This window comes from Mobula hypostoma, chromosome X1 (assembly GCF_963921235.1).
Source record: "Mobula hypostoma chromosome X1, sMobHyp1.1, whole genome shotgun sequence".
NCBI lineage: Eukaryota > Metazoa > Chordata > Chondrichthyes > Myliobatiformes > Myliobatidae > Mobula > Mobula hypostoma.
The window spans coordinates 61668692-61685945 of NC_086128.1; the positions used below are offsets into that span (position 1 = coordinate 61668692).

Here is a 17254-nt window from a genome sequence, read left to right on the forward strand (position 1 = left end):
CGAGGTCGAGTTGCTAGCTCGACACTCAACCCAGGCACGGGTGGAGAGCGTGCCAGGGAGCCGGCTGGATTCGAACTCGGGACCTCGCGCCCCAAAGTCCGGTGCTGATGCCGGCCAATCACCAGTGTGCTTCACTTAAAAAAAAACCGTTCAGTTGCACTCCTCTGTTGCCGTTCTCGCTGTCACACATGCAACAGACCCCCCCCCTCCACCCCGAGGTGCCAGCAAAAGTCATGGATGCAGGTTCCATCTCAATTAAAGATGGGGGCTCCCAAGCTTCTTTTCTCCCCAAGCCATAGGCCCTCACGATTAGTCCGTGGACCCCAGGTTAGAAACCCCGATTTAAGAGGAGTTTGGGTCAGCACTTGAATGGGGAGGGGTGTGGCCTGGGTGGGGGGTCGATGGGACTAGGCAGCTGAATGGTTGGGCTAGGACCAGATGGGCCGAAAGGCCTGCTCCTGTGCTGTACTCTGAGGACAACTCTCAGTGGCCAGAGGGGGGTTGCTACAAAGGAGACAGCTCACCTGCGTGGTGATGATCAGCATCTCTTGGCTGGAATCACCTTCCGAATGGTCAGGGACGCCGTGGTTTGCTAGCCGGAACCCAAAGGGCGTGCTGGCCCCTCGAATCTCTCCCTTCTGGGTGACGTAGCAGAACTGGTAAAAGTCATTGTCGTCCTTTGGAAGATAATAAGCTGCCAAAACAAAAAAAAACCACACACAATATGCTTTCATGACTATGAAGTCTCTCAATGTTACGCTTTTCATTGAAGTTAGAAACATAGAAAACCTACAGCACAATACAGGCCCTTCGGCCCACAAAGCTGTGCCGAACATGTCCTTACCTTAGAAATTACCCAGTGTTACCCACAGCCCTCTATTTTTGTAAGCTCCATGTACCCGTCCAGGAGTCTCTTAAAAGACCCTATCGTATCCACCTCCACCACCGTCACCAGCAGCCCATTCCACACACTCACCACTCTCTGCGTAAACAAAAACTTACCTGACATCTCCTCTGTACCTACTTCCAAGCACCTTAAAACTGTGCCCTCTCGTGCTAGCCATTTCAGCCCTGGGAAAAAGCCTCTGACTATCCACACGATCAATGCCTCTCATCATCTTATACACCTCTATCAGGTCACCTCTCATCCTCTGTCGCTCCAAGGAGAAAAGGCCGAGTTCACTCAACCTATTCTCACAAGGCACGCTCCCCAATCCAGGCAATATCCTTAAGTCTCCTCTGCACCCTTTTTGTGACTTCCACATCCTTCCTGTAGTGAGGCAACCAGAACTGAGCACAGTACTCCAAGTGGGGTCTGACCAGGGTCCTATGTAGCTGCAACATTACCTCTCGGCTCTTAAACTCAGTCCCACGATTGATGAAAGCCAATGCACCGTATGCTTTCTTAACCACAGCGTCAACCTGCGTAGCAGCTTTGAGTGTCCTATGGACTCGGACCCCAAGATCCCTCTGATCCTCCACACTGCCAAGAGTCTTACCATTAATGCTATATTCTGCCATCATATTTGACCTACCAAAATGAACCACTTCACACTTTTCTGGGTTGAACTCCATCTGCCACTTCTCAGCCCAGTTTTGCATCCTATCAATGTCCTATTGTAACCTCTGACAGCCCTCCACACTACCAACAACCTTTTGTGTCATCAAAGATGATACAGAGGTTTCTCAAACCTGGGGTCTACGGACCCCCTTGTTTAATGGTATTGGTCTAAGGCAGAAACAAAAAAGGTCGAGAACGCCTGGTTTAAATGAAAGTTGGACAAGCGATGTTAGTGACACAACTTGAATATCGTCTGCTGGAAAATATTCACCCACCATCCCCACAGCATCACATTAGAAATTTAGAAAGTTGAGTCGCAATAGAAAAGAAGCAGAGAACTGCAAACTCGGGGCAGCTCCATCGCGGCACGAGCCTCCCCAGCAGCGAGAACTTCTTCGAAAGGCCGAGCTTGAGCAAGATACTGCCCACCATTCGGGACTCCACCCCCCCAACACTCGGGAGGTGCCTCTTCTCATTGCTAGCATCTAGAAGGTGGGACAGGAGCCTGAAGGCCCACACTCTGCTTTAGGAATAACTTCTTCCGCTTTGCCATCAGATTTAGTCATACTCATACCTTATTGATCCCGGGGGAAATCGGTTTTCGTTACAGTTGCACCATAAATAATAAATAGTAATAAAACCATAGATAGTTAAACAGTAATATGTAAATTATGCCAGGAAAAAAAGTCCAGGACCAGCCTATTGGCTCAGGGTGTCTGACCCTCCAAGGGAGGAGTTGTAAAGTTTGATGGCCACAGGCAGGAATGACTTCCTATGACGCTCTGTGTTGCATGAACAGTCGAACCCATGAACAGTTCAATTTTTTTTTTTGCTCTACTTATCTAATTTTTTTTAAAAAAACAGGTGCCTTATTGTAATTTATAGTTTTGTTTAATTACTATGCATTGCAATGTTCCCCCTGCTGCAACGCAACAAATTTCATGGCTTACGGCAGTGAAATTAAACCCGATTCCCAGAGACAGGAGTGGGTCAGATTGTTGCCAGAGTTTTCTTCCTCACCCCCTGATGCGACCTTGGCTATTCCTGAATCCCTGCCTCTTTCCCATGACTCTCGCCTGTCTTGTGTAGTTCAGCAGTCCGTCTTCCTCATCCAGTTTTCAGGGATCCAGTTCCTGGATTAAGTTGAAACGGACCAATACCACTAAGCAAGGGGTCAGTGAACCCCAGGCTGGGAACCCCCCCCCCCCCAGTATTAAGACAATCCTAACAAAAAGGGCAGGCACCAAACTTTTACTGCTTTCCCAACACGGAGACGCAACAAGACTGCAGATGCCGGACAGAGTCTTCACCTCGAATCTGTTCTGAGGAGCCTCAGCCCAAACCGTCGGTTGCCCGTTCCCCTCCACGGATGCTGCCCGACCTGCTGAGTTCCTCCGTGAAGCAGTCGCGATCAGGAGGAAAAGTCAAAGGCGAACTGCTTAAGTACTGGTAGCTCGGCAGCACCGTGGTTAGTGCAACATCTTACAGTGCACGCTGTGTAAACGTACTTCTGAATCTCTGACCAGGTGGGTTTCCTCCGGGTGCTCCAGTTTCCTCCCACAGTCCAAAGACATATGGATTAGGGTCAGTAAGTTGTGTTCACGTTCAAGTAGACTGTCATCTGGCTGACGTACAGTGACATGCAGAAGTTTGGGCACCCCCAGTCAAAAGCTCTCATACTGTGAATAGCTAAAAGATATGTAAAAGATGAATGATTTCCAAAAGGCATAAAGTGAAAGATGACAGTCGGAGTCAGCAGCGTAAACAGCAACGGGCTGAGCACACGGCCCTGGGGGGCAGAGACAGAGAGACAGAGAGACAGAGACAGAGACAGAGAGACAGAGAGACAGAGAGACAGAGAGAGAGAGAGAGACACACACAAAACACGTAAACAGCAACGGGCTGAGCATACGGCCCTGGGGGGCAGAGACAGAGAGACAGAGAGACAGAGAGACAGAGAGACAGAGAGACAGAGACAGAGACAGAGAGACAGAGACAGAGAGACAGAGAGACAGAGAGACAGAGAGACAGAGAGACAGAGAGACAGAGAGACAGAGAGACAGAGAGACAGAGAGACAGAGAGACAGAGAGAGAGACAGAGAGAGAGAGAGAGACAGACATACACACACAAAACACGTAAACAGCAACGGGCTGAGCACACGGCCCTGGGGGGCAGAGACAGAGAGAGAGCGAGAGCGAGACAGAGAGAGACAGAGAGAGACAGAGAGAGACAGAGAGAGACAGAGAGAGACAGAGAGAGACAGAGAGAGACAGAGAGAGACAGAGACAGAGAGAGACAGAGAGAGACAGAGAGAGACAGAGAGAGACAGAGAGAGAGACAGAGAGACAGAGAGACAGAGAGAGAGAGAGACAGAGAGAGCGAGAGAGAGAGAGAGAGAGACAGAGAGAGAGAGAGAGAGACAGAGAGAGAGACACACACACACAAAACACGTAAACAGCAACGGGCTGAGCACACGGCCCTGGGGGGCAGAGACACAGAGAGAGAGAGAGAGAGAGACAGAGACACACACGCACACACACACAGAGACACACACACACACAGAGACACACACACACACAGAGACACACACACACACACACACAGACACAGAGACACACACACAGACACACAGACACGAGAGAGACACACAAAACAGAGCGATGAGAGAGCGAGAGACGGGCAACATGGAGGAGGTACAGGAGCCTGAAGACACACACTCAACGATTCAGGAACAGCTTCTTCCCCTCTGCCATCAGGGAGGAGGTACAGGAGCCTGAAGACACACACTCAATGATTCAGGAACAGCTTCTTCCCCTCTGCCATCAGGGAGGAGGTACAGGAGCCTGAAGACACACACTCAACGATTCAGGAACAGCTTCTTCCCCTCTGCCATCAGGGAGGAGGTACAGGAGCCTGAAGACACACACTGAACGATTCAGGAACAGCTTCTTCCCCTCTGCCATCCAATTTCTGAATGGACATTGAATCCCTGAACATTACCTCACTGATTTTTTTTGCTCTCATTTTGCACTCTTTAAATTTTATAATTACCCCCTCCCTGATGGTAGCAATGAGAAGAGGGCACGTCCTGGGAATGGAGGGCGGGGGGGGGGGTCCTTAATAATAATGGACGCCACCTTTCTGAGGCACGGCTCCTTGAAGATGTCTTGGCTACTATACAGGCTGGTAGCCATGATGGAGCTGACTAATTTTACAACTCCCTGAAGCTTACTTTGGTCCTTCAGTTATACAACTATTTCTTACTGTAATACAAAACTTATATTGTACTGTAATATTAAAATACATTGCAATGTTACTGTAAAACACTATTTCACGACATATGCCAGCTATGTTAAAGCAGGTTCTGATTTGAATTCTGTTTCTGCATTGATACAGGTTTTTATTCCCCCCCAGTATATAAGGAAGCTAGTTATTGTCATCAGTGGGTCAAATTGTACAACTGTGTGACCCTTGTTTGTAACATTTTCTGCGGCAATCAGCTCCAACCCAAGCTTGTTGTGGGGTGGTGGGTGGCTGGGGTTGGGGAGGCCGTGACCATTTTACCCGGCCAATAAACTGGTGGATTATATTCCTTAAATCACGGAACTACTGACTCCAAGTCTTCGCGCATCGACCAATTCAAAGTTCTGCGCCAGGAAAAGTTTGCGAAACAATTGCTCTTAAATGCTTCCTCTGACTATTGAGGTGCCTGTGTTTGTACGTTACCCAGTGGCAGTGCAGAGGAAACTGCCTGCCATTTCAAGGTCCTGGGAGCGCACATCTCGCACCACCTCTCACGGACCCGGGACACATCCTCCACAGTTGAGAAAGCTCACCTACGACTCTGCTTTCTGAGGCCGAAGAGAGCTGGACTATGCACGTCCATATTCCCGTCATTCTACAGATGCCCAGTACGGAGCATCCTAACGAGCTGCATCACTGCCCGGTTCCGAAACCGCACCGCGGCTGACAAAAGACGGTCAAAACTGACCAACACATCACCGACACCAGCCGACCACCAGCAAGGACATAAACACAGAAAGGTGCTGGAAAAGGGCCAGTATCATCATGAAGGATCCCACCCACCCTGCTCACAGACTGTCTGTCCCACTCCCATCAGGGAGGAGGCTACATAGCATCCACACCAGCACCACCAGACTCAAAATAAGTTACTTTCCCCAAGCGGTGAGTCTGATCAACACCTCCACCCACTAATCCACCCCCAACCACCACTACTTTTATCATTTCCGGTCAGAGCCACCTTCTGCACAGACACTCCTGTGTCCAGCATCACTTTACGGACACACAATCAATCTGTGTGTATAAACTAATCTTACGTATTTATATTTATTCTGTTCTTTTTAAATTATAGTATTCTTTGTCTTATTGTGTTGTTATTATTGTGTTCTTTATATTGAGTTTTTTTTGTCCTGTATCAGATCTGGAGTAACAAATATTTTGTTCTCCTTTACACTTGCGTACTGGAGATGACATTAATCATTTTTAATGACATTAATCAGTTGGCGGCGCTTGGAGGTTCATGGCAGGGAGAGTTTCTCCCTTCTACCGCCTGTGTGAGATGATGAGGCTATCGGGACTTGAGACTTTTTTTTTTAAACCGTGCCCATGGTCTGCTCTTTATCAAATTACGGTATTGCTTTGCACTGCTGTAACCAATAGTAAACGCATCCGTTAATCTTGTGAGACCATGGCTCTGTGCCTGGAAAGTCTTCACTCGCCAGGGCGCAGGCCTGGGCAAGGTTGTATGGAAGACCAGCAGTTGCCCATGCTGCAAGTCTCCCCTCTCCACCGCACCAATGTTGTCCAAGGGAAGGGCATTAACTATATAAATGTTGTAACTATATGTTATAATTATGCAAACACGAGGAAATCTGCAGATGCTGGGATTTCAAGCAACACACATCAAAGTTGCTGATGAACACAGCAGGCCAGGCAGCATCTATAGGAAGAGGTACAGCTGACGTTTCGGGCCGAGACCTTTCGTCGGAACATAGTGTTATAATTATGTGGTTTTGTCAGTTTTAGTCTTTGGTTTGCCCTGTGTTCCTGTGATATCTTTCTGGAGGAACATTGTATCATTTCATTAATGCATGCATTTCTAAATGACAATAAACGAGGACTGAGTGTCCTCATAATCTAATCTATCGAGGGCTTCTCCTGCGTTCCGAGAACCGGTCAGTAACTTCACTGAGGAACTGAATAGACTTGCAGCATCTAAAGTCCCTCTTTTGGGCAACACCCTACTGAGTCCGTCGGAAGTTTTCAAACGCCCCTTACCTTCGAACGTTACCTGCTGCTGGCGTTCCACCTGACCGGCCTGCTTCGGGAGAGGGGCCCAAACAAATGTGTGGTAATCTCGAGCAGTACTCCATCCAACCTGCGGCAAAACAGAAGGATAGCTTATAAGCTAAAGAGCCGTGCAGGCAGTTCACAAAACGACGAGACAAAGCACTGTGCAAAAGTCTCAGGTATATAGTGGGGTGCCCAAGAATTTTACACAATACTGTGGTAAATTTATGTATCACTCAGAATCAGGATTATTATCACCGGCATGTGTCGTGTAATTTGTCAACTTAGCAGCAGCAGTTCAATGCAACACATAATGTAGAAGAGAAAAAGTAAAAATAAATAAATGAGTAAATCAATTACAGTATATGCATGTTGAATAGATTAAAAATTGTGCAAAAGTAGAAATAATATATTAAAAAAGTGAGGTAGTGTTCACGGGTTCAATGTCCATTTAGGAATCGGATGGCAGAGGGGAAGAAGCTGTTCCTGAATCGTTGAGTGTATGTCTTCAGGCTCCTGTACCTCCTCCCTGATGGCAGAGGGGAAGAAGCTGTTCCTGAATCGCTGAGTGTGTGTCTTCAGGCTCCTGTACCTCCTCCCTGATGGCAGAGGGGAAGAAGCTGTTCCTGAATCATTGAGTGTGTGTCTTCAGACTCCTGTACCTCCTCCCTGATGGCAGAGGGGAAGAAGCTGTTCCTGAATCGTTGAGTGTGTGTCTTCAGACTCCTGTACCTCCTCCCTGATGGCAGAGGGGAAGAAGCTGTTCCTGAATCGTTGACTGTGTGTCTTCAGGCTTCCGTATCTCCTACCTGATGGTAACAGTGAGAAAAGGGCATGCCCTGGTTGCTGGAGGTCCCTAATCATGGACGCTGCCTTTCTGAGACACTGCTCCCTGAAGATGTCCTGGGTACTTTGTAGGCTAATACCCAAGATGGAGCTGACTAGGTTTACAATCCTCTGTAGCTTCTTTCGGTCCTGTGCAGTAGCCCCCAGCCCCCAATACCTGACGGTGTCAGAATGCTCTCCACGGAAGTTCTTGAGTGTATTTGTTGACATACCAAATTTCTTCAAACTCCTACTCTGTAGCTCTGAATTCTGTACTGCTGCCATGAAGAATAAAAATTCACAACATACGTAAGCGATGATAAACCTGATTCTGATACGGGTCTGTATTGTGGACTGAGAGTGGGAAGGGGGGGCGGGGAGAGGGGAATCATGCTTGGGGAAAAGGGGAAGGGAGAGGGGAGGAAGTGGGACATTCTGTAATGATCAATAAACCAATTGTTTGGAAGCAGATGACCTTTCCTGGTGTCTCAGGTCTGGGTATGTCTCCCCTCCGCCACCCCGCGACCCCTGACACTCCTCCTCTGCCACCTGTCCCTCACCCCTCCCGCAGTGCTCCATCCTCGCCATTCCCAACATCCTGCGCTCCTGTCAGATTTACAAACTCACTCTCCGCTCCACATTGACAAATAACAGTCCTGTGCAAAATTCTTAGGCACCCTAGTCACATATATGCGCCCAAGACTTTTGCACTGTACTGTAGATAAGCAGCATTTGTAAAACAAAACTCCAGTCAATCTAGATCATTTCATCCTCTCCCCTCCCATCAGACAGATGGAAAAAGTGCCACCAGGTTCCAGGTCAGTTTCTAATCTGCTGTTATAGGATGCTCTAACAGGATAACATAGACTCTTAACCTCACAATATACCTCATTGTAACTGTTCACTTTATTATCTGCTGGCGTTGCACTTTCTGAGCAACTGTAATATGTTCCGCATTCCGTTATTGTCTTCCCTCAATGTCGTGTTGGAATGAAATAATCTCTACGGAGGGCACGCGAAGCAAAGGTTTTTCTCTGCCTCTTAGTTCATTCGTCATGTGCCCTGTCGCATGACATCGTTACGTTCCGCATCACATGACATCATCATTATGCGCCGCGTCGCATGATGTGGGCGATCACGGTCTTTCCACGACCATGATTGTTCTTGGCAAATTTTTCCTCCAAAGTGGTTTGCCATCGCCTTCTTCTGGGCAGTGTCTTTACAAGATGGGTGACCCCGGCCATCATCAATACTCTTCAGAGATTGTCTGCCTGGCATCAGTGGTTGCATAACCAGGCCTTGTGATCTGCACCGGCTGCTCGTACGACCATCCACCACCTGCTCCCTTAGCTTCACATGACCCGGGTTGGGGGGGCTAAGCAGGTGCTACACCTTGTCCAAGGGTGACCTGCAGGCTGGCGGAGGGAAGGAGCACCTCACACCTCCTTTGGTAGAGATTCATCTCCACCCCGCCACCCACATGCCCCTCAGCACATGTGACAATACGAAGGGGTGGGACACCAGGGTAGCGTAGTGGTCAGCGTGAGGCTGTTACAGCTCGGGGGCGTTGGGGCTTGGTGTTCAAATCCGGTATCCCCAGTGATCAAGTTTCCGTGGTCTTCCTGTGTGCACGTGGGTTTCCCCTTGGTGCTCTGCAACCCTCACACAGAACAAAGACCGGTAGGTTAATAAGTTAATTCCCATTCCCGCATGTCGATCCACGGCCTCCTCTCGTGCCAAGATGAGGCCACCCTCAGGGTGGGGGAGCCCCAACACTCATATTCCATCTGGGTAGCCTCCAACCTGATGGCATGAACATAGATTTCTCCTTCCGGTGGACAAAATCCACCCCCCGCCCATTCTCAGCTCTGACCTTTCACCTCTTCTCACCTGCCTTCCCTTTCTCCAATGGTCCACTCTCCATCTCCAGTCAGACACTTCCTTCTCCAGCCCCCTTGACCTTTCCCACCCACCTGGCTTCACTTAGCACCTTCCAGTTAGCCTCTCCCCACCTCCCTCCCACCCCCCCAACCCCATCCTGACCCCACCCCCATCATTTTATTCAGGCACCGTCCCCCTCCCTTCTCAGTCCTGAAGATGACTGTCGGCCCAAAGCATCACCAGTTTTCCTCCTTTCCGCGGGTGCTGCCCGACGTGCGGCAGTTCCTCCAGCAGTTTGCGTGCGTCCAGAGGTTAATTGGTCATTGTAAATTGTCCCGCGTTTAGGCTGGGTTTAAAATCGGTGGGGGCCGCTCAAAGGGCCTATCTCGTGCTGTATCTCTACATCGATAAACCGATTACTATTTTGTATTTGCAAAGTGGGGCGGGGGGAATTCTTACCTTGAAAATTCCAATCCAGTCATTCTTATGGGGTGTGATCCTGGGAGTCAGAGTGTAATTGCATTTCACAGCGACGTCTGTCGTGTACTGCTTTTCTACGTTGACAAAGATTACTTGGGCGAAGGTGCTGGAGTACAGTGAAGAGATGCCAGTCAATGACTCTTCGTTCATGGTGTCCAGACTGAGCAACAGAGAGAGAAACAAAATGTGTTTAGCCACAGTGTCTGAGATCTCCTTCATAGGGGAAAAAAAAACACTTTTATGATGCAAGACCACAAGCCGCAGGAACAGAATCAGGCCACTTGGGACTGTAGTTGGGAGGGAGAGCAGTTTCACGGTTCCTCAGTATACACATCACCGAAGATCTCACCTGGATTGTACACACCGGCTGTGTGGTAAAAAAAAAGCACAACAGCGTCTCTTCCACCTCAGGTGACTGAGCCCCCAAATCCTCAAGACCCTCTACAGGGGCACCATTGAGAGGCATCCTGACTGCCTGGTACGGGAACTGCACCAACCTTGATCGCTGGGCACTGCAGAGAGTGGTACAGACAGCCCAGCGCATCTGTGGGTGTGGACTTCCCTCCACTGAGGACATTTACAGCAGCAGGTGCAGAAAGGCAGCCTGGAAGATCATCGGGGACACCAGTCACCCCCCCCCCCCAAAACCATAAACTGTTCCAGCTGCTCCCGTCTGGCAAACGCTACCACAGTATTAAAGCCAGGATCAATAGGCTATGGGACAGCTTCTTTCTTTAAGCTATTAAGACTTCTAAATTCACATGCCTGTACACTGCGATAGAGTCAAAGATCTTTACTCCCTCACGTTGTGGGATGGTTGCGAGATTTAAATAGACACAATTTCAATTCAAATTCAAATCTTCCCTACCATTCCATCAAGGCTGATAAGAACCCAAGAAATAGGAGCAGGAGTCGGCCATCTGGCCCGTCGAGCCTGCCCCGTCATTCAATAAGATCATGGCTGATCTGACCATGGACTCATCTCCACCTCCCTGCCTTTTCCCCGCAACCCTTAATTCCCCTGCTCTGCAAAAATATATCCAACCTTGTCTTAAATATATTTACTGAGGCAGCCTCCACCGCTTCATTGGGCAGAGAATTCCACAGATTCACCACCCTCTGGGAAAAGCAGTTCCTCCTCATCTCCGTCCTAAATCTACTCCCCAGAGTCTTGAAGCTTTGTCCCCTAGTGCAAACTTCATCTACCAGTGGAAGCAACTTTCCTGCTTCTATCTTATCTATCCCTTTCATAATTTTATGTGTTTCTATAACATCGCTTCTCATTCTTCTGAACTCCCACCCCAGTCCCAGGCGACTCAATCTCTCCTCAAAATGTATTATCCCCCTCAGCCCCATTCCCCTGCCTCCTCCTTGTATCTTTTGACACCCTTGCTATTTACAAGACGGGTGACCCCGGCCATTATCAATACTCTTCAGAGATTGTCTGCCTGGCGTCAGTGGTCGCATCACCAGGACTTGTGATCTGCACCGGCTGCTCGTACGACCGTCCACCACCTGCTGTCATGGTTTCACCTGACCCTGACCGGGGGCTAAGCAGGCGCTACACCTTGCCCAAGGGTGACCTGCAGGCTAGTGGAGGGAAGGAGTGCCTTACACTCCCTTTGGTAGAGATCTCTCTCCATCCCGCCACCCACAATAGGCGGCAGTGACAAATTACTTCTGAGGAAAAATATGCCAAGGACAATCATGGTCAAAGACCGTGATTCTGTGAGATGAATTTCACAGATTCATCACCCTCTGCCTGAAGAAATTCCTTCCCATCTCTGTTCTAAAGGGAGGACCTTCTATTCTGAAGCCGTGTCCACCATGTTCACTCTGTCGAGGCCTTTCACTATCTGACGGGTTTCAGTCAGATCCTCCCGTCTCAACTCTGGCGAGTACAGGCCCAGAGCAGAGCATTCCAATGCTCCTCACACATTAACCCTTCCATCCCTGGGATCATCCTCGTGAACCTCCTCTTCAATGTCAGCGCATCCTTGCTCAGATAAGGCTCCCAAAATTGTTCACGATATTCCAAGTGAGACCTCACCAGTGCCCTATAAAGCCTCATCGTCACATCCTTGCTTTTGTATTCTAGTCCTCTCCAGATGAGTGCCAACACTGCAGTTGCCTTCCTCCCTGCTGACGTATCCTGCAACTTAACCTTCAGGGAATCCTGCGCGAGAACTCCCTCTGTACATTGAGTTTTTAAAATTTTCTCCATTTCGAAAGTAGCCTATGCCTCTGCACACTTCCCGACACTGCATTCCATCTGCCACTTCTCTGTCTGTTCTGCTAATCTGTCCAAGTCGTCCTGCAGACTCCCTGCTTCCTCAATACCACCAGCCCTCACCACCCGTCTTCGTATCGTCCACAAACCTGGCCACAAAGCCAGCAATTCCCTCATCCAGGGGAGGTGAGGGAGGGATCTGAACACAGGGATTGCTTTTAAAAAGATTAATCAAATCTGACCCTCATTTATCACGGAAGAAAATGAGACCAACTTGGATCAGTCTGTGCAAGGAAAGAAATTTACACACAAGTGACATGAAAGGGAATGAAAAAGAAATTGCAGGGATCAAACTGTTTAAAACAGCCAGAAACACTGCAGCAGACCAGCATTTACGATGGACAATGGTGGCAGACAGGATCTCATGAGAACCTGACATTAACCATTCGGCATCTATTCAGTCAAAAAGTTGGGACTAGGGAGCTTAAAACTTTTGCACAGCACTGTAGTAATGTTATGTATTGCACGGTACTGTAGCCACACGAAATAAAACAAATTTCATGACATATGTGAGTGATGATAAACCTGATTCTGATATGGGTCTCTATTGTGGATTGGGAGTGGGAAGGGGGCAGGGAGAGGGGAATCATGGTTGGGAAAAGGGGAAGGGAGAGGGGAGGGAGTGGGAAGCACCAGAGAGACATTCTGTAATGATCAATAAACCAATTGTTTGGGAATCAGATGACCTTGCCTGGTGTCTCAGGGCCGGGTGTGTCGGTACCCCCGCCTGACACACCTTCTCCACCACCTGTCCCCACACCCCTACAGCGGTATTCCACACGCAAGATTCCCAACATCCCTTTGCTCCGGCCGGATTTAAAAGCACACTCTCCGCTGTACATTGACAAACACAGTACTGCGTGCAGAAGTCTTAGACACCCCAGCTATATACAGGTGCCTGAGACGCTTGCACAGACTGTAAACAGCAGAATTAGGCCATTCAGCCCATCGAGTCTGCTCTAGAAGAGAGAAAACAGGGGTACAGTTCAGCAGGGATAGGGTCAATGTTCATGCTGTGAAACAACAAAAGGGTGGACATTTGACAGTGTGCCCAACTTGCTGGAACACAGATGGAAAACTCATATAACTCCCATGAACGGAAAATCCAGCAGGGTGGGGCAGTAAAATCTGTCAGCAGTAAAATTATATCCCAGCAACTGACCAAAACATTAACAAAAGAGAATAAATGAAATGGCCAAATCACTTCTACTACGGTTTCTGTTGGGGGGGGGGGAGATTGGGGGGGGTGGGTTTGATGTTAAATCTGATGTTTCCCTGTGGACGATATGATAGTTTTTGTGTGAGGGAGGGGTTTAGGGTGGTTATGATGTTTAACTTGTTGTTTTCTCTGTGGACGATCTGTTAGTTTTTGTGTGAGGGAGGGGTTAGGGGTGGTGGTGGGGGGAGAGTTTTCTTTTGCTTTTTCTTGTTCGTGCAGGGAGTTTGGGTGGGTGGTGGGCAGGGGTTGATATCTTGTCTTTCAACAACTTCATCGTTTTTCTGTATTTCCTGGCTATCTGGACAAGACAAATCTCAAGAGTTGCACTGCGCAGGCAGACTTTGGCAACAGAGTAATGCTTTGAAAAATTTGATTATAGCAATCACTGCGGAAATATTAATTGTTGTGTTGCACCCACAGAATGCTGGAGTACCTCAGCAGGTCAGACAGCATCCATGGAGAGGAACAAACAGTCAACATTTCAGCCAACATTTTCAGTCCTGAGGAGACACCGGATTGCTTGGAGAGGGTTTAAAAGGAGCTGTAGGGAAAGAGTTAAAGGTGATTCCTCCTTTGGGAGCTGATTCAAGGGAAGGCAAGGTCATTGTGCAGAGGCAGGTACAAAATGCACGGAAAAGTACCAGAGTGAAGGGTTTCCAAGACAAGGGGGACCTTCCTGGTGCGAGGAGAGTGTGTTTTGTCCTTGGCTTGGTCACGGCTGGTGACCAGTGCTGAGAAAGGGAACGGAACACCGGGAGAGTCAGAGTATGTCCAGACAGAGAGAATGAGAGGGGAGAGGGAGGGGATGGTGAGGGAGGGACAGAGACGCAGAGAGGAAGACACACATACACAGACAGAGACAAGGTGTGCAAGTCTGTTGCCATTCCACACGTCACCTCATTTCGAGGAAGATGCCTGTTACTCTCATTTCTGACACTGCTGCTACCTACTACTACAGAGATCTGTTTTCTTTCTGCACTGCAATGGTGCTGGTTCTAATATACTCTTTTCTTGTGGCCCTGAACACGCGTGCCGTCCCTTTTCATTTGCGAATATATCTACAAAGCTTTAGGTTCCTCGGGGTCAATACCACAAATGACCTGACTTGGTCCAACCAAGCAGAGTCCACTGCCAAGAAGGCCCACCAACGCCTTTACTTCCTGAGAAAACTAAAGAAATTTGGCCTGTCCCCTAAAACCCTCACTAATTTTTATAGATGCACAGTAGAAAGCATTCTTCTAGGGTGCATCACAACCTGGTATGGAAGTTGTCCTGTCCAAGACCGGAAGAAGCTGCAGAAGATCGTGAACATGACGCAGCACATCACACAAACCAATCTTCCGTCCGTGGACTCACTTTACACCGCACACTATCGGAGCAGTGCTGCCAGGATAATCAAGGACACGACCCACTCAGCCAACACACTTTTCGTCCCTCTTCCCTTCCCGGAGAAGGCTCAGGAGCTTGAAGACTCGTACGACCAGATTTGGGAACAGCTTCTGTCCAACTGTGATAAGACTGCTGAACGGATCCTGACCCGGATCTGGGCCGTACCCTCCAAATATCCGGACCTGTCTCTCGGTTTTTTTTTCCACTACCTTACTTTCCATTTTCTATTTTCTATTTATGATTTATAATTTAAATTTTTACTATTTACTGTCGATTTGTACTCCAGGGAGCACGAAGCACAGAATCAAATATCGCTGTGATGATTGTATGCTCTCGTATCAATTGCTTGGCTACAATAAAGTCTAAAGCACAAAGAGCCTGAGCTGAGCCGGGAAAGAACACACAATGAATTTTAAAATAATTTTAGTTTACAGAGCAGAGAAAGGGCAGCCGCCACACTTTGTGTGCGACAGTCTCGACAAGACACCGGATTGCTTGGAGGGAGACCGGGTCCAAACAAAGCCAATGGGGGGGGGCAGTCAGCACATTTTGCACGCCATAGCCCCGAGGAGACATCGGACTGCGCGAGATCGGGAACGCGGCAAGACCCAATGAAAAGAAGTTCGGTTTAAGTGGAGCTGCCATTCCGGGAGTGGCTATCCTGTGAGTGGGCCAGCGCTAGAGAGAGAAACTCATCGAGGCTTAGGCCACAGGTAGATTTTTTCCGCCGCTGTTTACTCTTCCTTTCTCACTGCGCACTTACAGCTGGGGTGGGGAGGGAGGGGTGCCAGGCAGGATAGCGGAATGCTCCTCTTGCGGGGATGGCGGGCAGGCAGGGAAACCTCTGATGTCCCTGACGACTTCACCTGCAAGACGTGCACCCAGCTGCAGCTTTAACAGATCGTGTTAAAGGGTCTGGAGCTGGAATTGGATGAATTCTGGATCATTCGGAAGCTGGGGGGGGGGGGTTGATAGGACATATAGGGAGAGGTAATTACACCCAAGGTGCAGGACACAGATAGCTAGGTGACCATCAGGAGTGGGCAGCTAGTGCTGTGTACCTCTCTGGCCGTTCTCCTCAACGTGACTACAGCTTTGGATATTACTGTGGGGGGGGGGCGAGAGACGTAGCAGGGGAAAGATGCAGCAGTCTGGTCTGTGGGAGAGTCTGGCTATGTGGCTCAGGAGAGAGAAGTGGTGATAGAGGATCACCGGTCAGGGGAACGGAAAGGAGGTTCCTTCGGACGGGAACCAGACACCCCAGACGGTCTGTCGCCTTCCGGGTGCCAGGGTCAGGGGTCGAGTCCACGGCCCTCTTCAGTGGGAGGGCGAGCAGCCGGAGGTCGTGGCCCACATCGGGACCGATGACATGGGGCAGGAGGGGCGAGGAGGTCCTGCAAAGTGAGGTCAGGGAGTTAGATGTGGACCTAAAGGGTCAGTCCTCCAGGGCTGTGGTCTCAGGACAACTTCTGGCCGTGCCACGTGCTCGCCAGCCCTGAAACGGGAAGATTTACACAGTTTTAACACGTGGCCAAGGAGCCGGTGTAGGAGGGGGGGCTTCAGAGTTTTGGATCATTGGGGTCTCTTCCAGAGAAGGTGGGGCTTGTACAGAAGGGACAGAGGGGGGTTAATATCCTAGGAGAAAGGTTTGCTAGTGCTGTGTTGGGGGTGGGGTTTGTTTTAGGAGATATAGGGGGATGGGAATCAGACTGCGAGAACAGATAGTGGAATCACTCTGGGGAAAAATGCTGTTAATCCTACATACAAAGTCAGGGATAGATACGTTCCCAAAGGAGGACATTACAGTGTCACAGTAGCATTACAAGTGCACAGATGTACAAATATTAGACGAGAAGTAGAAAGAATAAAAAATAAGTTACCTCAAACAGTCTAACGGGGGGGGGGAGAAGAGTCATCACTTCCCCAGCTACAGGTTGACTCATTATAGAGCCCAATGGCCGAGGGTTAGAATGACCTCATATCGCGCTCTTTGGGGCAGCACAGTTGTCTCAGTCTATTACTGAACGTGCTCCTCTGTTCAGCCAAGGTGACGTGCAGAGGGTGAGAAACATTGTCCAGAATGGCCAGGATTTTCCGTCTGGTCTTTTGTTCTACCGCAGCCTCCAGTGTGTCCAGTTTGACTCCTATAACAGAGCCAGCCTTTCTAATCAGTTTATTGAGCCTGTTGGCATCACCCGTGTTGATGCCATTGCCCCAGCACACCACCACGTAGAAGATTGTCCTGGTGACAACAGGCTGGTAGAACATGTGACGGAGAGGCCTGCACACCCCAAAGGA

The 17254-nt window shown here is 49.2% G+C and overlaps 1 protein-coding gene across 6 annotated transcripts in view; it reads right to left on the reverse strand.

The window, feature by feature from the left end:
- The window catches only part of LOC134340437 (tax1-binding protein 1 homolog), a 150874-nt gene that overhangs the window by 127275 nt on the left and 6345 nt on the right, over positions 1-17254 (reverse strand). For all 6 annotated transcript variants that reach the window (XM_063037673.1, XM_063037674.1, XM_063037675.1 and 3 more), the window contains exons 3-5: positions 10038-10218; positions 6861-6960; positions 525-694 (exon numbers count right to left, since the gene is read on the reverse strand). In XM_063037673.1, the coding sequence (XP_062893743.1) occupies positions 525-694; positions 6861-6960; positions 10038-10208 (441 nt within the window). In that variant the 5' untranslated portion in view covers positions 10209-10218. The remainder of the gene's footprint in view (positions 1-524; positions 695-6860; positions 6961-10037; positions 10219-17254) is intronic.